The sequence below is a fragment of the Mustela nigripes genome, chromosome 7, assembly GCF_022355385.1.
Source record: "Mustela nigripes isolate SB6536 chromosome 7, MUSNIG.SB6536, whole genome shotgun sequence".
NCBI classification, from domain to species: domain Eukaryota; kingdom Metazoa; phylum Chordata; class Mammalia; order Carnivora; family Mustelidae; genus Mustela; species Mustela nigripes.
In genome coordinates, this window is record NC_081563.1 from 76,528,484 (window position 1) to 76,550,447 (window position 21,964).

At 38.3% G+C, this 21,964-nt stretch overlaps 1 protein-coding gene across 3 annotated transcripts in view; it reads right to left on the reverse strand.

Moving 5' to 3' along the window:
* The window catches only part of THADA (THADA armadillo repeat containing), a 324,408-nt gene that overhangs the window by 290,375 nt on the left and 12,069 nt on the right, over positions 1 to 21,964 (reverse strand). For all 3 annotated transcript variants that reach the window (XR_009405400.1, XM_059406207.1, XM_059406206.1), the window contains exons 9-15: positions 18,829 to 18,923; positions 17,140 to 17,360; positions 14,903 to 15,609; positions 12,440 to 12,591; positions 9,116 to 9,271; positions 8,060 to 8,182; positions 3,800 to 3,923 (exon numbers count right to left, since the gene is read on the reverse strand). Coding sequence is in view for 2 of the 3 variants with exons in the window: in XM_059406207.1 (XP_059262190.1) it covers positions 3,800 to 3,923; positions 8,060 to 8,182; positions 9,116 to 9,271; positions 12,440 to 12,591; positions 14,903 to 15,609; positions 17,140 to 17,360; positions 18,829 to 18,923 (1,578 nt within the window). In the remaining variant the exon portion in view is untranslated. The remainder of the gene's footprint in view (positions 1 to 3,799; positions 3,924 to 8,059; positions 8,183 to 9,115; positions 9,272 to 12,439; positions 12,592 to 14,902; positions 15,610 to 17,139; positions 17,361 to 18,828; positions 18,924 to 21,964) is intronic.

The window sequence follows — 21,964 nt, forward strand, 5'->3', positions numbered from 1 at the left end:
AGTTTTCTTGTGGTATCTTACAGTTTTCTTGTGGTATCTCCATCTGGCTTTCGTACTATGGTGATGCTGGCTTCATAGAATGAGTTTGGAAATGTTCCCTCCTGTCTAATCTTTTAGAAGAGTTTGAGAAGAACTGGCACTAATTCTTTAAATGTTCGGTAGAATTCACCAGTAAAGCCACTCCCTCTGGACTTTGCTTTACTGAGAGGCTTTTAATTACTGACCTGACCTCTTATTTGCTACAGATAACAAATTTTCTATTTGTTAAGTCAGCAATTTGTCTGTTTCTAAGAATCTGTCCATTTCATCTAAGCTACCTAATTTATTGAAAATTATTTCTGTAAGGCCAGTACAAATGTCCCTGCTTGTATTTCTGATCTTTGTTATTTGCACCTTCTTTTGTTTTATTCTTAGTAAAGCTAAAATTTTGTCAATTTTGTTGACCTTTTAAAGAAACAAATGTTTGTTTTCATTGATTCTCTATAATGTTTTCCTATTCCCCATGTTGTTTGTCTTTGTTCTAATCTTCATTTCCTTCCTTCTACCAAATTTGGGTTAGGTTTGCTCTTCTCTTTCTCATTCCTTGAGGTGTAAAGTTAGCTTATTGATTTGAGATCTTTTCTCGTTTTTAGCATTTACAGCTCTAAATCTCCCTAACAGCACTGCTTTTGCTTCATCCCATAAGTTCTGATAATTATGCTCTTTTTTCCTTCCTCTCAAAGTATTTTCTAATTTCCCTTATGATTTCTTCTTTGATCCACTGGCTGTTTAGGAGCTCTGCTCAAATCTGAAATCTTCTCTGATACCATTGTATAAAACAGCTCCCCACCCTCCTAAACTCTATATCCCCCCAACTTTCCTTCCTAAAATATTTTTTCATAATACTTATCTCCATCTGATATTCTATGTGTTACTTGTGAATCTATTGTCATCTCCCTTCACTAAAATATCTAAGCTCAAGAATAGGAAGCATTTTGTTTTGTACACCGCATATCCTTAGCTGTTTGACATATATAATAAGCATTAAATAAATATTTGCTGGGAAAACCCTTTTAATATAATTGTGAAATCCAATTTTTCACCACGAATACTGTGACATTTATTCTAAGTAAAAAAGGTACATGTGGCTTATTCTTCTTGAACTAGGATATACTCAAGGAAAGGCAGAAACCATTTTGACTAATCCCAAATCACAGTTCTTCAAAAAAATAATATAAAAACCCACATTCAAGTTCGTGAAGAAAGGTAAAGAATGAATTCGTGTTTTCCACCCTGTAATTCATGGTTGTGCCTCTTTAGCCCCCTTTAAAGTTCATGGCTAAAGGGGTGCCTGGGTGGCTCAGTTGCTTAAGTGTCCAGACTCTTGATTTCAGCTCAGGTCATGATCTCGGGGTCATGAGATCCAGGCCTGCATCAGGCTCTGCTCTGGGCATGAAAGCTGCTTAAGATTCTCCCCACCCCCTCTTCCTCTCTGCTTCTACACTTCCCACCCCCTCACCCTCTCTAGAAAGAAAGAAAGAGGAAAGATAGTTAATGGGTAAAGTATGGCTTGCTCCATTTGCATTACCTCCCAGTTGTTTAATTAACATAATTACTGTGATATCAGTCACTGCCCAATTATATGTGACTCATTCATTAGGAAGATGACTCAGGTTATTCACTTTTTAAAGTACACTTAAATATATTAAACACTCTCTCAATTAAAAAATTACCAGTGCAATTCAGGCTAGTGTTCTTTCTCAACACCTAGGTACAACCATAACTATATTAAACATACAGAAAAATTTTTGTTAAATGGGTAATCAAATCACTCTCAAGAAAAACCTTATTTTCTAAATTCAGTTGCAGTACCATTGAAATTCCCTTAACTGATAGATACCACTGTATTCATTTTCTGTCATGTTGTAACACATTACCATAAACCTGGTGGCTCGAAACCACAAACATATATTTTTTCACAGTACTGGAAGCCATTTTGTTTAATGTCCAATTAGTCTGATAGAAGGTGCTGGTGGGGGCATGCGTAGTCTAGAGGTTCTAAGAGAAAACTCATGCCTTGCTTTGTTCCACTTCTGGAGGCTGCCAGCATTCTATGGTTTGAAGTCATATACTCCAATCTCCACATCCACTATCATAGTAACTCCTCCTATTCTGTGTGTCATATCTCCCTCTGTTCCTCTAACAACAGCTGTGGTGGCATTTAGGTCCATCCAGATAATCCAGAAATTATCTCATTTTAAGATACTTAATTTATCATATCTACAAAGGCCCCTTTTTTACGTAAGATTCACATTCACAGGTTCTAAAGATTTAATGATATCCTTTGTGGGTTGCTTTTCAGCCTACCACTTATTATCCTAATCAGGTGATCAAATTTATCATCATGAGTAACAGGACAAACCAAACTCATGTACCTCCTGATACGATGCCCTGGGAAGAACATCACCTTACCTGTGCAATATTCTTACCCAAAATGCACAACCTAAATCAATCATGAGGAAACAATAAGGCAAACCCAAATGCAGACACATTCTCCCAAAATGTTAATGTCGCAAAATAAAAAACTTTCCATATTGAAGGAAGCTAAAGAGGCATAACAACAAAATGCACTGTGTAATCTTGGATAGTTTCCCAGATCACAGCAAAAACTTCCCTTTTCTAAAAAAAGTCACTTAACGGGATAACTGGCAAATTTTGTTATGGATTATATATTAGATAACAGCATCATGTCAACATTAAATATCCTGAACTTGATCATTGTGTCATGGCTAGAAAATAAATGAGATGGAGCTAAACCAAATACAGCAAAATATTAACAACTGATGAATCGAGGGAGCGGGTACACGGCTGTTCATGAACTATTCCTGAAACTTTGCTGTGGTGGTTTGAATCTTTTCATAATAAAAACTTGAAAAAAAAAATGGTGTCCTTCAAATGAAGCAAGGCTGTATTAGCAGCAAAATCCGTCCTCCTCCCTGCCGAAAAATTATACTTTGTTGACAAATTTAAACTAAAAATAATAATACTAAATACTACTACTGCTACTAATAAAAATAATAAGGCAACTATACTATACAGCTCCCTGGTCCTCTGGCCATTCTCTCCAATAGAACAGCTGAGCAGGATATTTTTCTATTTGATCACAGTTAAGGAAGACTGAGCACAAACAAGAAATCCACATCAAAACATACACACTCAAGTACAGAGATAAAAAGAAATACTGATTGTCAAAAAGGAAAAAAACTGACTCAGAAGGAACCTAAATGTTCATCCTCTTGAGTGCCCCACAGGAGAAATAAAGGCTATCACTAAACCAGAATGCCTGGAAATGACATCTTCATGTTGTGTTTCTGAAACCAGATCAAGACTTAATGAAACTGACAGCATATAAGGGAAACCACATTTTAACCAAAAAGACTCACTGAGGAATGCTATATATAAAGAAACCATTATTTTGTTCTAATTTTTAAAACTTAAAGAACAGATGGTACACTATCTTCAAATAGCAACACATGAATTGGAGGTTGAGAGAAGCAACTCTTCTCATAATAAGCGTAATCCATGAGAACTGGAGTTTTGGGTTGGGAAATAAAGACCACTGAAAACAACTTCTCAGCCTTACATCCTTTACTGGCGAATTTAATTATGTCCAAGTAAGAATTACAGACTAAGCGTAAAAACCTCCCCTAAGAATCTAAACACAAGACAAAAAAAAGCTAAATCTTAAAATAAAACAAAATGTTAATAAAGCGTGTTTTGCAAGAAAAAATACTTTCCCGCAACATTATTGAAAGCTTACCTTCTGGGACAGGAAAAACTTCAGCTATTGAGCCTAAAATGGTTAAAGCTGAAAATCTAGTTGGGTAGGAAGACCCAGGAAACAGTGCTTCGAAAAGACGGTTGCAAATGGATGACATGAAATTCTAAAAGAAAAAAAAATTACAGTAAGTATAATCTTTAACTCATAATAGGTTATTTTCAAAGAAACACCTTTAAGAGTGGGGTTCTTCTTTAATTAACAGGGAAAAGATTTTTAGTAACAATGCTATTTACTGCGCTTGACAGTTCAGATTGGTACCCTTGACCGTAAGCTATATCATGACTTCAATGAACCCCACTTTGGTAGGGTCAACAAGAAGTATAATTTCTATTGTAGTCCACACAAGAAAATCCAATACCCAGCACCCATTTTTGGTGAAAGCAAGTTCTGAGCTAAAGCTATACAAATATTGGTTTTCTTCATAAGAGATGTTCAGGCATCAAAGTTATGTATATTTTTTAAAAGTTTTTAAATAACCAAAAAAAAAAAAATCCAATACAAACTACTTGATAAATATGGTAAGTACAATACTTGATAAATGTGGCTATAATGACACAATTCATAAATAGATCCAACTATCCCATTGTCTTCTATACTCCCCTTTGAGACACTTGCTCTGCCATTCTGTATACATACATGATAAAAAAATGTAAATTTTCAGTTAAATACAATTTTCAAAAAATGGGAAATAGTTCATCCAAGATAAAGTCTTCTTTCTCTGGTTAAAATAATAATTATTATCCATCTCTGTATAAGATGGAATAGAAAACCATAAAACTTAAAAGGAAGGGGTCCCTGGGTGGCTCAGTGGGTTAAAGCCTCTGCCTTCCGCTCAGGTCATGACCCCAGACTCCTGGGATCAAGCCCTGCATGGGCTCCCTGCTCAGTAGGGAGCCTGCTTCCCCCTTTCTTTCTACCTGCTTCTCTGCCTACTGTGATCTCTGTCTGTCAAAAAAAAAAAAAAATCTTAAAAGGAAAAGCCGTGATTCTCAAGCATCTCACATATACCACTATGCCCTAACAATGTATATTTGTAACTGAGAAGCACATAAGCAGTTCTAGTCCCAACTGATTCCAGAAAAGATCTCAGCGTTCATTTCTTTGGTCAATGATGTACAATCTGGGGATTTATCCTATAGGCCCTTGCAAGACCTAAGTAAGAGTTTGCTAGTTTTTAAAATCTACTGGGTTTCAAGGGAACGAAGTAGTTATTGAAAATATCCTGGGGAAAAAAAAAGAAAAAAGAAAAGAAAATATCCTGGAGCGCCTGGGTGGCTCAGTGGGTTAAGCCTCTGCCTTCGGCTCAGGTCATGATCCTAGGGTCCTGGGATCAAGCCCTGCATCAGGCTCTCTGCTCAGCAGGAAGGCTGCTTCCCCTTCTCTCTCTGCCTGCCTCTCTGCCTACTTGTGATCTCTCTCTGTGTGTCAAATAAATAAATAAAATCTTAAAAAAAAAAAAAAGAAAGAAAGAAAATATCCTAAGCTCATTTTAATTATAAATGAGTAGTACGGTATTCATGTTAAAGGGTAACAAGTTCATCGGATAGGAATGATCTTATCTTAACTGTAGTACCATTTATATTTTTAAAAATAGATTCTTTCCTTCAACCACACTATAACCATAGTGGAGGCGTGACCACAGTTTATATATTTATATCCCTAGTTCTAAGCATATTGTCCTAAACATATAGAACAGCCTTGATATAGGCTCTTGTCACTTTTAATAGCCTCCAAATACCTTAGCCTAGCACTCAAAAATCTCTTTAGGTTATGCAGGCATCTTCCCTACTTGCCTTTAAGGCTTCTTGCCATGTTATATAGCTAAAGCTATTGAAAAGCGACATTAAAATTGTTAAAAGTGATAGATTTCAAATTGCAAATACCCATACAATGCTAAATTCTGCTACACTGTCAAACACAAGAGATGAAACAATTAGGTTATTAGAGCGGGAAACCAACTGCAGCTATGAAATTGGTTTGTACTTCCAGCTTTGTCACTTGTTAGTTGTGTAATTACAAAATGAAATTCCTGAACCTCCACAGCAGCTTCCTCATAGATAAAAATAAAAATAGTTTAATTGTATTCCTAAGGAAACAAAGAAACTTTATTTATTTGTACATATACACATGTGTTAGTTAAGCTCTGTTTTGATTATTAGAGCAAACAACAAAAAACATCCTATACCCAGCCCCAACTTCATTTTCGAACTCATCTCCTGTTATGTCTCTTTTGTTGCTCCAAGCATCTTACATGTCATTCATTCCCAAGAGTGTATTCACCATTCCCCAAATTCTCCCTGTACTTTCTTATCTCCAAGCTTTCAATTAAGCAGGTGCTAGGGGGAAAACTATTCAGATTTTTAGAAGCGAGAGCAGATGTGCATGGGGGTCTGGCTCTAACACTTAGTAACTGAGGAACCTTGGGCAGGTTATTCAACTTCTCCAAGGTTCTGTTTTTCATTTTCTTTTCAATTAAGCTCTACGCCCAATCTGGGGCTCAAACTCATAACCCAGAGATAAAGAGTTGCACGCTCTACTGACTGAGCCAGCCAGGCACCCGAGTTTTCGCATTTGTTAAGGGAGGATAATAATGCCTATCTCACAGCTTTGTTATTAAATGAGAATGTGGGTACAAAGCACTGTGTAAACTTAAAAGTTTTTAAGTTCATAATATTAGTTATTTAGGCATGAAATAATCTCCTTCCCTAGACTAGAAGACATCTTTTCCAACTAACAGCCTCCTCTTCTCTCCCGTACATAATTTATTGATTGGCAAAGCCTACCATACACCATGCGTGACACCTGCTATTATAAAGACAATGATAAGTAATTTAGGGCCAAAGTCACAATCTCCGAAAGCCACAGATGACTATAATTGGGAGGAAATATTAGAACCTGAGAATGACTCAGATTATGACGCTGAAGAGCTAAGTTTCCAAAAACACATATATTTACAAGGTCAAACTATGAAACCATGCATATGTGAAAATTCAGAATGTCAATCCACAACTGTACAGGTTTTGCATTTTAAGTACTTAACTCAGTTTTCACAAATGTCACTTTATCCCTTGAAAAAGAACCAAAAGAGCTGTGTTTTCTTAGAACATCTAGCAATGATAAGAAAGGCTGAAAATAACCTGTCCACACACAAAGCAAGTGCTCAGAATACACTCTAGTCACTTTTAATGACTCCCAGCATTAGGGTGGGAGGCTTTTTAGGGTGATTTAGAATTTACAAAGAGCTTTCTTATTTAATCCTCAAAGCCAGCCTTTTCAGAGAGGTTACTCAGCCCACTTACAGTCAAACAGACTCATCAAGTAAGCCAACTAATCAGCGGCAGAAATGGGACTAAATGCATGTCCTTCAAGTTTAGGTTGTCACTGTCCCATCTTCACTCTTGGGATTTTACAAAGATGAAGCTCACATCAGCCTTGGTACAGCAATATTCCTCTTTAGATGATTTTTTACCTTTCAAATATAAAATGGAAAGCTAAGGCCCATCCATACTAATCCTTAGAGTAGGTAGTGACTGTATCATGGCTCCAATGTATCATTAATTTACTGTAATTGTTTTCCTATATGCAATACAATCGATGAGCTCTGTCCTCTATCTAGGTCTTAAAGACAGGAGGATTCCTGCTTCTGAGAGGCTAGATCTGAAGTAAGAAACCAGTAATAAACTCATTCTGTTCTGATGGACAGACATATAAGGTTGTCAAACTGAGCCCTGGCCCAGACTAGAGCTGCTGTATCTGGGGTTCCATCCATATCATTAACACAGGGCCCCAAAACCTAGCCCTACCCTTCATGCTCCCTCCCAAATGGGATGGAACACCGACCAGGAGGCACCAATATCAAGCCACTGTAAGTCATATTAGTCTAAAGGGGAAGCAGGCCCAGATACAGCAATCTTCTACCCTGGGATCGAGTGGAGGAGTTCAGGGCCAGCAATTAGTTTTTTGTTGAAGTACCACATTCACATGGCCCACATTAAGCTGTAAAGGATTGAGGTTAACACATTATTATTATTCTGTTACAGGCCTCAAGTCTATCACGGGTTCCATGACTCAGGGTACCTCAAGAGAAAAAGCACCAGAAGGAATATGTAAAACCAGCTTGAAGGAAAGAAACACAGAAATACCATTCACCATGAGACTTCCATGTACTTCCCTTTAATGTTTATTCATAATTATTCTAGGTTTCTTAAATACCCGTATGTTTAGAAATAGATCACCTACCTTATATTGCTGTAAAGAAACAGAAGGGGGCTGTGTGGTTAACTCATTCTCTGGTTCATGTTTGGATCTACTTTGTTCCAGTTTATAAAGCACCTGAGAACTTTCCTGTATCCTACAGAACAACTTTTAAGAAAAAGAAAAATGAAGCATATATAAGCCACATTAATCTTAAATATCAGTCAAAAAAAGGCAAAGGACAAATTTTCTAAATTCTTTATACTAAAACTTCAAGAGAGGGGAATACTGGTTTCTAACTCTTAATTAAATTCATAGAGTTTCCTTCTGACAGAAAATTAACATATATTTTAAAAACCAAAATCAAAATACTACTGCAAACCAGAATATAGTCATTAAATCCCCCATAGTTTTATTTCCTTTAGGTTGACATGAAACTAAAGATATACTCACTTCTGTACTCTCCCAATTGTTCATCCCATAAATGAGGCATGTAATTAAGTTGAGTCGAATTAGTCAACAATGACCATTTTATGAGGCCCTTAAAATGATAAAATTACAAGGGCATCTTTCTTCTTTTCACCAAATTTTCCTAAAATACCTTTCATCCAGAAAGATCCATCACATTTTTCTTCTTTCCAAAAAAAAGAGCTCAAGTTGACTTATTTTGCACCAAAATGAAAGGACTTTACACCTTGGATTTGAATCTCAAACGTAAACTCTGTGGAATCACAGAATGGTCCACAGATAGGCCATGAAGGGATGTTCACAGGCAGTCCAATCACATGACCATTATTCTCGCACTCTCCCAAAATCCGAGCTCTTTCAAACATGATTTGCAGAGCAGATTCACCACTTTCCTATACTCTCTGATGAGAAACTCTACCTCTTTTTTTTTTTTAAAGATTTTATTTATTTATTTATTTGACAGAGAGAGAGAGATCACAAATAGGCAGAGAGGCAGGCAGAGAGAGGGGGAAGCAGGCTCACTGCTGAGCAAAGAGCCCGATGCAGGGCTTGATCCCAGGATCCTGAGATCATGACCTGAGCCGAAGGCAGAGGCTTAACCCACTGAGCCACCCAGGCGCCCTGAAACTCTACCTTTTTAAGAAGAGAACAAATCTGCTGCCGCACTCCTGGAGACTGACTGTTAAGATTGTATGTGATAAAGAATTCAATCCACTCCATTTCTTCCGTGGACACCATTTCTGTGCTTCGATTACTTTCACAAAGCAAGCCTAATGTATCTATCCGTACCTAAAACAAATGAGAAGCAATAAAATGTTAATTTTTCAGTGAAATAAGCAAATTGTAGACTACCTGACATGTTTATTTACATAAGCTACCAAGAGGGGGGGGACCAGTAAACCTCAGTTTACCCAGAAAGGTTCCCTCATCCCAAAGATCCTGGGGCTGTAACTCATATAAAATTATTTTATTAAATGTGTCAATTGGTATTTGTAAGTCAACAATCTTAAAGATTCTTATTCCATGCTAATGTTCAACTTCATTTTTTTTTTCTCTACTTTACCCCAGGACCTCATCACCTCACTCTTGGGTTACCATCAGGCACATCTAACAAGGCTTCTGGTTTCTTTTTGCTCTCTCACTGGAAATTCATCTCTGCTGCCATTAATTCTACTTCCTTGCTAAAGGCAGAATGGCTCTGGTTCCCAGTTTCCAACTGAATGAAATCTGAAGTCTTCAACCTCGCATTGGAGGCCTCCAAAAAATGGACCAAACCCTCTAATCCTGCCAAACATCCTGACTCATCCTCCAGAACTTGTTTTAGGTTCTTCCATTTTAGTATTTATTATGTGGGGTTTTTTAAAATCATTTTGTTTACTTTTTCTTCATCATAGTAAGTGTACTCTTAAATTCCCACCCCCTATTTCCCCCATCCCCCCAACCACCTCCCCTCTGGTAACTATCTGTTTGTTCTCTATAGTTAAGGGTCTGTTTCTTTATGTCTTTCTTTTTTCCTTTGTTCATTTGTTTCCTAAATTCCACAGGAGTGAAATCACATGGTATTTGTCTTTCTCTGACTTATTTCACTTAGTTATATCCATGTTATTGCAAATGGCCAAGATTTCATTCTTTTTTGTAGCTGAGTAATATTCCATTGTATGTATGTGCCTGTATACATATTTAATCACCTCTTCTTTATCCATTCATGTATCCATGGACACTACAGCTGTTTCCATAGTTTAGCTATTATAAATAATATTGTATGTATCCCTTTGAATTAGCGTTTTCAGATTTTGGGGGGTAAAAACACAGTAGTGTAATTACTGGACCACCGGGGTAGTTCTATTTCTAACTTTTTGAGGAATCTCCATACTGTTTTCCACAGTGGCTATAGTAGTTTGCATTCCTACCAATAGTTCACAAGGGCTCCTTTTTCTCCACATCCTTGACAACACTTGTTGTTTCTTATGGTATTGACTTCAGCCATTCTGATAGGCATGAGGTGTTACCCCACTGTAGTTCTGATTTACAGTTCCCTGATGATGAGTGATGTTGAGCATCTTTTCATGCATCTGTTGCCATCTAACTGTGTTCCTTAGAGAAATGTCTGTTCATATCCTCTGCCTATTTTTAAATTGGATTATTTATTCTTTGTGTATTAAGTTGTATCAGTTCTTTATATATTTTGGATACTAACCCTTTATTGGCTTTGTCATTTGCAAATATCTTCTCCCATTCAGTAGGCTGCCTTTTAGTTTTCTTATTTCCTTTGCTATGCAGAAGCTTTTTATTTTTAAGTAGTCCCAATAGTTTATTTTTGCTTTTGTTTCCCTTGCCTCAGGAGACAGATCTAGAAAAATGCTGCTATAGCTAATGTCAGAGAGATTACTGCCAGTGCTCTCTTCAAGGATTTTTATGGTTTTAGGTCTCACATTTAGGTCCTTAATGCATTTTGGGTTTATTTTTGTGTACAGTGAAAGAAAGTGGTCCAGTTTCATTCTTTTGCATGTGGCTGTCCAGTTTTCCCAGCACCATATTTTTCCTATTGTATATTTATCCCTCCTTTGTCAAAGATTAATTGACCATATAATTGTGGGTTTATTTCTGGGTTTTCTGTTCTAGTCCATTGATCTCTGTGTCTGTTTTTATACCAGCACCATACTGTTTTAATTACTACTACTCTTTAATATAACTTGAAATGTAGAATTGTGATACCTCCTGTTTTATTTTTCTTTCTCCAGATTGCTTTGGCTAGGGATGCCTGGGTGACTCAGTTGGTTAAGCATCTGCTTCAGCTTAGGTCACGATCCCAGAGTCCTGGGATCAAGCCCGGCATCAGGCTCCCTGCTCAGTAGGGAGTCTGCTTCTCCCTCTGCAACTCCCATACCCTCACCCCTATTCATGCTTGTGCACTCTGTCTCTTGCTCTCCCTCTCCCTGAAATAAATACTTAAAAAAAAAAAAAGATTATTTTGGCTATTTGCGGTCTTTCGTAGGGTTCCATACAAATTTTAGGATTGTTTGTTCTAGTTCTATGGGAAAAGCCATTGGTATTTTGATAGGGACTACGTTAAATGTGTAGATTGCTTTGGGTAGTACAGATATTGTAACAGTATTTGTTCTTCCAACCCATGAGCAGAAATGTCTTTCCCTTTCTTTGCATTGTCTTGAATTCCTTTCATCAATGTTTTATAGTTTTCAGAACACAGGTCTTTCATCTCCTTGGTTATATTTATTCCTAGATATTTTATTGGTTTTGGCGCTGTAACTGTAAATAGTATTGCTTTCTTAATTTCACTTCCTGCTGCTTCATTATTAGTATATAGGAATGCAAAAAATTTCTGTACATTGATTTTCTACCTTGTAACTTTACTGAATTTATTTATCAGTTCTGGTGTTCTCCCATTTTGTGTGCTGGCTCAATGCTTCTTCTCCTTTAATCCCATTTAACATGTTCCTAATCAACCACTACCTACCCTGTTCTAAGCCCCTCAAGTCCTTATGCATAAAGGAGCACTTATATCTATGTTATTTTCTAAGAGTTTCCAGTTGTTTTATGCAGGTTTTCTCATTCCTTCAACTAAAATTTAAATAGCCTGAAAAGTCAACACTTTTCACTTTTCTTTTTAAGACTTTTTTTATTTTAGAGGGAGACAGAGTGAGAGAAAGCACAAGCAGGAGGAGCGGCAGGCAGAGGGAGAAGCAGACTCCCCGCTGAGTAGCACCCTCCCCCCCAACCCTGCCGCCGCCAACTAAGGGCTCAATCCCAGGACCTGAGCCAAAGGCAGACTGAGCCATCCAGTTGCCCCTACGCTTTTCACTTTCAATTCATCCTCCTTACAGATCCCTTAAAACAGTGCTGGGCTCAACATGGGGGCCTCTATATTGGACTGCTAACTGAATAAATAAATCAGGGATCTACTGCATGTATGAAATTCCAGATATTTTGTTTACTTACTTGGCAGTGCTGATGAATTAAGCCTTGTTTTATTCTTGCACTGGACACAAGGTTCCTCCAGGCATCAGTTGCAGACTGAAGATGTCCATGAGCTCTAGCTGTTCGCAGACATGCCATCAAAGCTCCCAGAGCCCCTCTACTATTAAAAGACCCTAAGGATGGTAAAGATCGTTCTTGTCTCAAAAGCACAATAACACAGACAACTACTGTACTATGCAACAACTGCCACAACTTTCATTTTGCAATTATAATTTCAAGAAATAAAAATATTATAAATTCTAACATGAATTAAAGTTACTATGATAAAATAATCATTATTGAAAAGAACTTGATTGTTCTTGTGTCAATAATTTGAAGTAAGCATAATCTGCTTATGTAAACTTAAAGAAATCATTATTTTTTGCTATTTTTAGCTTTTCCTTTACACCTAGAAATGAACCAAAGTGATTCGGGGGGGGGGGAAAATCAAGTAGACAAATTATTTAAAACAATAAGAACAACTAAAATGACTTTCAGCCACAATTGGGAAAAACACTTTAGTGGCTAAATACCATTATTTTTCTAAAAACAAACACTAAGCCTCTGTAAAAAACAATCCCTAGTAAAAAAGATAAAAGGAGGGTTACAAGGAGCCTGATCCTTTTAGAGGCTAGGACATCAGTCATTATTAACAGAACAGGGAACCCTGGCTCAAAGGGAACACTGATTAAAAAAAAAAAAAAAATAGAGACTGCCTTACTTCAGAACAGATTCATGAATCTTGAATTTTAGATGGCTTCTCAAAAAGGCAAGAACAATTGGTTGTTTAAAACTACAAATAACGAAAAATAAACCAACTACAAATAACGGCTTTTTTTGTGTATGGGAATCAGATTTTTCCAGCTATCTCATGGTCACTTTTTTTTTTTTTTAAGATTTTATTTATTTCTTTGAGAGAGAGACAGTGAGAGAGAGCATGAGCAAGGAGAAGGTCAGAGGGAGAAGCAGACTCCCCATGGAGCTGGGAGCCCGATGCGGGACTCGATCCTGGGACTCCGGGATCATGACCTGAGACGAAGGCAGATGTCCAACCAACTGAGCCACCCAGGCGTCCCTCATGGTCACTCTTTGAAGTATTGAAAGTTTTCTATTATTTTCAGTTGTAATTTTTTTTTTTTTTTTATTTTTTTTTTGAGAGAGAGAGTGCCTGTGCAGTGGGGGTCAGGGGAGGAGGAGAGGGAGACAAAGAGAGGGAATCTTTTTTCTTTTTTTTTTAAGATTTTTTATTTATTTATTTGACAGACAGAGATCACAAGTAGGCAGAGAGGCAGGCAGAGAGAAAGGGGGAAGCAGGCTCCCTGCCGAGCAAAGAGCCCAATGTGGGGCTCGATCCCAGGATCCTGGGATCATGACCTGAGCCGAAGGCAGAGGCTTCAACCCACTGAGCCACCCAGGCACCCCTAAAGAAAGGGAATCTTAAGCAGACTCCATGCTCAGCACAGAGCCCAATGTGAGACTCAATCTCATGACCCTGAGATCATGACCTGAGCTGAAATCAAGAGTTGGATGCTAGGGTGCATGGATGGCTTAGTCAGTTAAGCACCTGCCTTCAGCTCAAGTCATAATCCCAGTGTCCTGGGATGGAGCCCCACATCGGGCTCCCTGCTCAGCAGGGAGTCTACTTCTCCCTTTCCTTCTGCCTCTCCCCCTGCTTGCGCTTCCTCTCTCTTTCTCTCTAGCACTCTCTCTCAAATAAATAAAACCTTTAAAAAAAAAATAAAAAGAGTTGGATGCTTAGCCAACTGAGCCACCCAGGCATCCCTTGTAAATATTCTTAAATTATAATGTAGAGTATCATATTCCTGCTTTGCTAAGCAGAATACAGTAATTTTAAGATTCAAACAATAAAGTCAGGATCATCATTTACATATTAATTACTTAACTATGCTTTAATGCAGTGATTCCTTCTGGGTTACCAAATTTCTGTGGAATGTTTACCCTCTATCCTAAATGACCAAAGAGAGTTGTTTCTTGAGGTCACCACATCTACATTTTTTGTCTCTTCCCCAGAGATTAAAAACTGCTACTGCCAGTTTACCTATCTTGATCCTTGCCAGAAACAATTTTTAATTACTGTTTCAAGCACTAGCATAAGCAACTTATATAAAATACTCCAACTGTTATGAGTGTTACATACATCTGACAACCTAACAAATAAGTACTTGGTAAATGGATTAAAACTAGTATAAAAGGGAACATAACTGGAATCAATCCTTAGCTTATAGAAATGACTTCAGCCAAAAAAACTCTACTCCACTCTGGACAGGAACATTAGCCTCAATCTGAAATCTCTATCGTTAATAGCCTCTTCTACTATTTATGTAAGCAGTAATATTTAAATCTGGATATGGTCCACATCTGCCCAGATACCTAACCTTAAACATCTTAACTAGAAATTCCTAAAAGAATGATTCCTTTTCTTACCAGTGTTAGCATCAGCAGAAGTTTGAAGAATCTTTACCATGTAGCTTAAGCTTTCAGGGCTGCAATTCAATAATTTTGGCAAATAATAATCAATCACATAAGATTTTTGATCCAGATTTCCTTCACACAGTATAAAAAGGAGAGGAGAAACCCAAGTCTCGTGCCACTCATCAATCCAAGTAGTGTCAACAGCCTGGGACTTCAAATGACTCTTGTGATTTCTGAACATGGTTTCTAAAAGGTCACTTGCATAAGGTACCAAGGACTGGTCTCCCATCACCTCTAAGATTTGTGATGGAATAGTTTTAGCTAGTGCCAAAATATGTCCAATTCCTATGTAATCTACTAAACAACCAAGACATGCATACTTCCCTTTCACATGCCATTCCAATTGCAGAATATTCTCGGTCAGATCACAGATGAAACGATCGGCAGCCAAACCTGACGCTTCGGAGTCTGACTTTTCTTTAGTGAGCTGGTGCATGTGGAGAATACTTCTGAATATAATTTTGGTTTGGTGTCTCAAAGCATCCAGTGGATGTTCCCAGTGGGTATGGACATATTCCAAAAGTCTCCCAACTACACTTGAATTCCCATTCAGACTGTCCTTTAGGCTTGGGGAACTTGATTCAAGGACATGTATGGCTGAATTGGCCCAGGATGCCAAAATTCTAGACAGAAACAATTCCAGAGTTGATTCCTTGATCCTGAAGAAAAATGAGCCATGTTATTATAAAATGACTAGTAATAAATTTCATTCAATAATCATCTAGATTTTAAAAATATAAAAGACAAAGATCAGATTTCTCATTAGAAAATGATCAGAAAATTCAATAATTATTAAATTTACAATGCCAAAATATAAGTCAAATTATAAATGAATCTTTTCATCTTAGAGAAATAATCCAAAAACGGACACAATAAAATTTTGGGAGTGGTGGAAATGTTCATTATTTTTATTTTGATAATGGTTTCACACGTGTTTTAAAACATATTGAGAGGGGCGCCTAGGTGGCTCAGTTGGTTAAGTGACCAACTCTTGGTTTTGGCTCAGGTCATGATCTCAAGGTCACGAGATAAAGCTCTGCACTGGGCTCTGCACTGGGCGTGGAGACTGCTTATGATTCTTTCTCCCTCTCCTTCTGCCCCTTCCCGCCACCCCTTCGCTAAAAAATAAATAAATAAATAAATAATTTTTACATTCCTTTAAAATATGCACAATTTTTACTTATATATAAACTGAAAAACATGAAAAATTTATTTTAGAACACAGTACTTTTCTTCCTTTACCTTCATGTCCATTACTATCAAGGTGTATCTATGGTTTGACATTTATTTTTTTTTTAAGATTTTATTTATTTGACAGACACAGATCACAAGTAGGCAGAAAGGCAGGCAGAGAGATGGGGGCAAGCAGGCTCCCCACTAAGCAGAAAGCCCGATGCAGGGCTCAATCCCAGGACCCTTGAGATCATGACCCAAGCCAAAGGCAGAGGCTTTAACCCAGTGAGCCACCCAGGCGCCCCTGGCTTGACATTTTAAACACATGATCACTTTCAAGTGTTATGAAAAAAATACCCCCCCAAAAAAACCCCACAAACACAATCCAATGAAGTCAAATGAGCTGGTTGCAGTGCAGTTCTGGCTCAGTTGCTTATTAGCAATACACTCTTAAGTTTGAGCATTTACTTTTCTAACTTCACTTTACCTACTCAATACATTAGATTTCCTATCTTATCTATCAGACATGTGAGGCTTATATTGAATTACCTATGTTGACGTTGTTCATAAACTAAAATGCAGCATTTGAAAAGTTCAGTACAGGTTCACCTACACCAATATCTGTAACTACCCCCCCTTCATCTTACCTTCTCTTATTCTATTTTCATACTCATTTCATTGCCTACATGTTATCTTCCCTTTTTAAGGTTTTATTTATTTATTTGACAGAGAGAGTGCATGTACAAGCAGGGGGAGCAGAACGCAGAGGGAGAAGCAGGCTCCCCACTGAGCAAGAAGCCCAATGTGGGACTCGATCCCAGGATCCTGGGATCATGACCTGAGCCGAAGGCAGCCACTTTTCCGACTGAGCCACCCAGGCGTCCCTGTTATCTTCCTTTTAATTCAGGATTACCCTGTGTACTTTTCATGGAATTACTAAATATGCTAGTTCAGTTGCCATCTTTGAAATGTCTGACAAGCAAAACAGAGTAGGAGACAGTAGCCTGAAAACTCACTGTGAACTCAAGGTGAACAAGACATGCACGATATTCAAGAGGAGGGCCTCCCCACTCGCGCCCATACTCCCATTCTGCCAGTTCAACATGGTGAGTGTCCCCTGACACAGGAATAAGAGAGTTGATTGCGAGACATCAGTACAACAAAGGCTCCTGCAGCAGTTCAAAAACCAGTCGGGCATGCTGGCGCAGTCCACTGAACGGAGAAGCAAACTACTAATCTGGAAGAACATAACACAGCTAACATGTTATAAAGCTTCGAAAACTTTTCAGATATTTCAAAATGTAAATGCAAAATTCCCTTTCCCCCGAAACATCCTAGGAAAAATAACTGAACCTAAAGACAAAAAGCCACAAGTGCTGAAATTATTATATCAAAGGGGGAAAAAAATTCAATCTAAATACATGAACCATTTTGCTGGTTTGAATGGACCAGCAGAGCAAAACATATTGCTACCTGCAGGTGGATGAGCTTAATGCTTTTAAGTGGTGATTTTAGAAATCAAATTGTTAAATTTTATCCAGTGATACCTTGTGCGATCTCACAGAAGAGTACACAACTATTTTGCGAACAGTGAAGTAAATAGCTAAAAGAAATTTCTAGATAATATAGTAAGAAAGAAAAAAACCTGCTAGTACTGAATATAAGAATTATAGCCCAATTATCAACTATACTTTGCATCTGACCAAATACACTGAAAAATCAATCCTAACATACTTCCCATCTAAAGTGTAATATTTGGGGGACGCCTGGATGGCATGGTCAGTTGGGAATCTGACTCCTGGTTTCAGATCAGGTCATGATCTCAAGGTCATGGGATCCAGCGCTGAGCCCACATGGGATTCTCCCCATCTCCCTCTGCTCCTCGTGCTTGTGCTCACTCTCTTGCTCTCTCTCTCTCAAATAAATAAGTCTTTTATAAATGAATAAATAAATAAAAACAAAGTACAATATTTCGGTTATTCTTTTTTTTAGCAGGCTCCACACGCAGAGCCCAACACAGGGCTTGAACTCACGAACCCAAGACCAAGACCTGAGCTGAAATCAAGAGTTTGACGCTTATCTGACTGAGCCACCCAGGTACCCCTGGGTTATTCTTTTTTTTTTTTTTTTTTTTAAGATTCTTTTATTTGAGAGAGAGAGAGAGTGAGCGAGAGCATGAGAGGGGAGAAGGTCAGAGGGAGAAGCAGACTCCCATAGAGCTGGGAGCCCAATGCGGGACTTGATCCCATGACTCCAGGATCATGACCTGAGCCAAAGGCAGTTGCTTAACAAACAGAGGCACCCAGGCGCCTGGCCCCCTGGGTTATTCTTAATAAAAAGGACATATTTATCAAAAAGTAATGACTCTATGTATCTATACATTAACTCCTGCAAACTTTCAACATTATAAGTATCTCTCGTAATACTGAGAGATGGAACTGAACAAACAGCACTAGAAACAAACTAGGATATATCGAAAATAATGTTGATAGTGATAATCTTTGTGAGATGGATTAATAGGTGACTGCTATTGTCTTCTCTCTGCTTTTTCTGCATTTTTGGACTGTCTCTTACTATAAGAGAAAATGATCACCAGAAAGATTCTGATTATGCAGAAAAATTTTTAATTCACTTCTTTAAAAATATTTTTAAAACATGTGTCTAATTATCCATCAAATACAATTCTATAAAGGAGACGCACTCACCAAATCAGGAATCTTTTCAGGTGGATGAAACATAGCCTTAATAAAAAGAATAACAGCTAATCCAGACGTACTCTGAATTGTCTGTAAGAGGTCATCTATTTGGCAAAAAAGTAGACAGCATGTATTAAATGACAATGGATGTTTTGGTCCAGTGGAAAAAGTACATGGTGCAGGGTCAGATAATCCTAGATGCAATTTCTAGCACAATTCCCAGGTCAAATAGACCTTGAGTAAGTTATTTAACCTCCTAGGGACCCAGCTTTCTCTTCTGTAAAATGAGAAACTGTAACTTCTGACAATTAATTATAAGGTTTAAATGCACAACTAACATAAGGTTTTTATGTCCAGCACATAAATGCTTAATCAATGTGATTCTCTCTCCTCTAACTCCCACGCTCTCTTCCTCTCCCTGAAGTATATCTAGCAGCAATACCATTTGTCTGCACTGATGCCTTGAATCCCAACCCCCACATATATTACTTTTCCTTAACATGGTTTCAGGGCTGTGTAAAGTGCCTGCATCAGTGCTAACTGCAAACTCCGCCGTCACTGGCACTATACCCAATGCAACCAATTTTGGCCTGCTGTCTCCTCCCTGTTTCCTATCAACCTTTGGTTTGTGAGAAAGTTTACCAAATTTGGTAAATTATTCAACCTGGGTTAAGAATCATAAATGCCTACCATGAACTACCTCATAAATACCCATTTTGCCCTTTATTCCTGCTAACAGAATTGTGACTTTGATTGGAGCATCCATGTCCTCAGCCAAAGGAAGGACACTTGCTGCTTCTATCTTCCTCACAGCTCAAGGTAGATATGAGGGTTCAGGCCACTGGGATGTAAGCAAGTACCTGGGTACTTCTGTTTTTCCTGATTAAAGAAAGGCAAAGATGCAACTGGCCTTCCTTCCTGCCTTATACACAGACATAATGTCTGGAGCTGCAGCAGTCAAATGGCAACCATGAGGCAACAAACGTGGCAATGAAAGCCAACATGCTGAAGATAGCAAAGCAGAAAGGCAGAAATGTTTGGGTCCTAGACTGCATACAGCGTTCAGGATCACCTGCCTCTGAACTTCCTATGATGTGGAAATGAGGGGAGGGACATCCGCTGAAGTCCCCGAAATTTAGTTTTCTGTTACCTGCAGCCAAACACTTGACTGATAAGTGAAGATTTAAAACCCTGGGGAGGGACGCCTGGTTGGCTCAGTGGGTTAAGCCTCTACCTTCAGCCCAGGTCATGATCTCAGGGTCCTGGGACTGAGCCCCACGTCAGGCTCTCTGCTCAGCAAGGAGCCTGCTTCCCCATCTCTCTCTGCCTGCCTCTCTGCCTATTTGTGATCTCTTTCTCTCTGTCAAATAAACAAATAAGTAAATCTTTAAACAAAAAAAAAAAATTAAAACCCTGGGGAAGAACGGCACTGGAGAGACCCTACCAACTGCTCAGAAAAGAGGCTGCCTTGTATTGAAATCAGGTCTTCCCTGCATTTCACCAGGCTTTTTTTTTTTAAGAAGAACAAAGTCCTCTTCTAAAAAGCAAATGTTCTCTGAAAATATGTCTGTAAATTGCATCTCAAAGTAACTTTCCTTTCAATAACTGAGATACTAGCCAAAATTAATTAATTAGTTAATTAATTAATTTTTTAAAGATTATTTATTTATTTATTTGAGAGAGAGACAGTGAGAGAGAGCATGAGCAAGGAGAAGGTCAGAGAGAGAAGCAGACTCCCCATGGAGCTGGGAGCCCGATGCGGGACTCGATCAGGGTCCTGGGATCATGACCTGAGCCGAAGGCAGTCGTCTAACCAACTGAGCCACCCAGGCATCCCAGTTAATTAATTAATTTTAAAAAACTATCTGGACAAGACAGCTAGCACTTTCACTAGTTATCAGGATTCAAAACATACAAACAGTGACATACTATGTTTTCTCCCATTAGTCTAGCAAAACCAGAGTCAGTTACTGCTCTTTACAAACAAAAACTCTAAACTAACCCCAATAATTTTTTAATAAGTTAATATACATGCATGCATGACCATACAGAATGTGAGGTCAAGGGTAAAAAGGTAATTAACTTTTTGTAAATACTTTATGTTACATATCATTTTTTTATTAATCTTTTTTTTTTTAAAGATTGTATTTATTTGTCAGAGAGAGCGCACAAGCAGGCAGAATGGCAGGGGGAGAGAGAGAAGCAGGCTCCCCGATGAGCAAAGAGCCCAATGCGGGACTTGATCCCAGAATTCTGGGATCATGACCTGAGCCAAAGGCAGTGGCTTAACCAACTGAGCCACCCAGATGTCCCTAATTTTATATTATCTTGTAACACACTGATATAGGAAAACACCCAAAACAAGTGTAGTGCTTAATAAATTATTTGAAGGTAAACACTCTTGTACCCAGTGTTCAAGGTGAGAAATCAAACTCAGGCACCCAGCGCAGAAGGCTCCTCCAAGTGCCTCATCCCAGCCACACCCCCTTTTCTCACCCTGAGTAAGGATTATCATGACTTCCAAAGTAATGGCTTCCTGATTTTCAAATGATTTTATTCATCAAATGTGTATCCCTAGACACTGCAGTTTAGGCCTGTCCATTTTTTTTTAAAATCTGATATATCTTTTAAGTGCCTTTTAATCTCCAGGTGCCCTCTCTACCCTTCATTTCGTTACAATTTCTCTGTTCAAGAGCTCTGGCCTTTGATCTGCAGTTTCCCCACAATCTGGATGTGGGGTCGCCTCATCCTAATGCACTTCAACACACTCTTCTGTCTTTTGTAATTCCTGTAAATGGGCAAGTGACCTAGAGATCAGTCTCAAGTTCAGTCACTCTGGGAAGAGTATGGGTGGTAAGAGCAAGCCTCTAAGGGAGACATGTTGTCTGGCTGTCTGTTCCGTAAAGTTAGCAGTTGCCGATGCTTACTGCCTGCATCCATTCCTCGGGTTACAAAATGGTGATATTCTACCATTTCATTTTATTTTGTTATTTGATATACTTTTACAAGAGAGACTTCCTCTCATTAACTATTTGGCTTCCCAGTAACACAGTTTATATGGATAGAAGCAACATACGAGAGACATAAGAGGTCATGATGACCACCCCCAATAAGGACTACCATCATCACTTGAAGAGAAATGTAT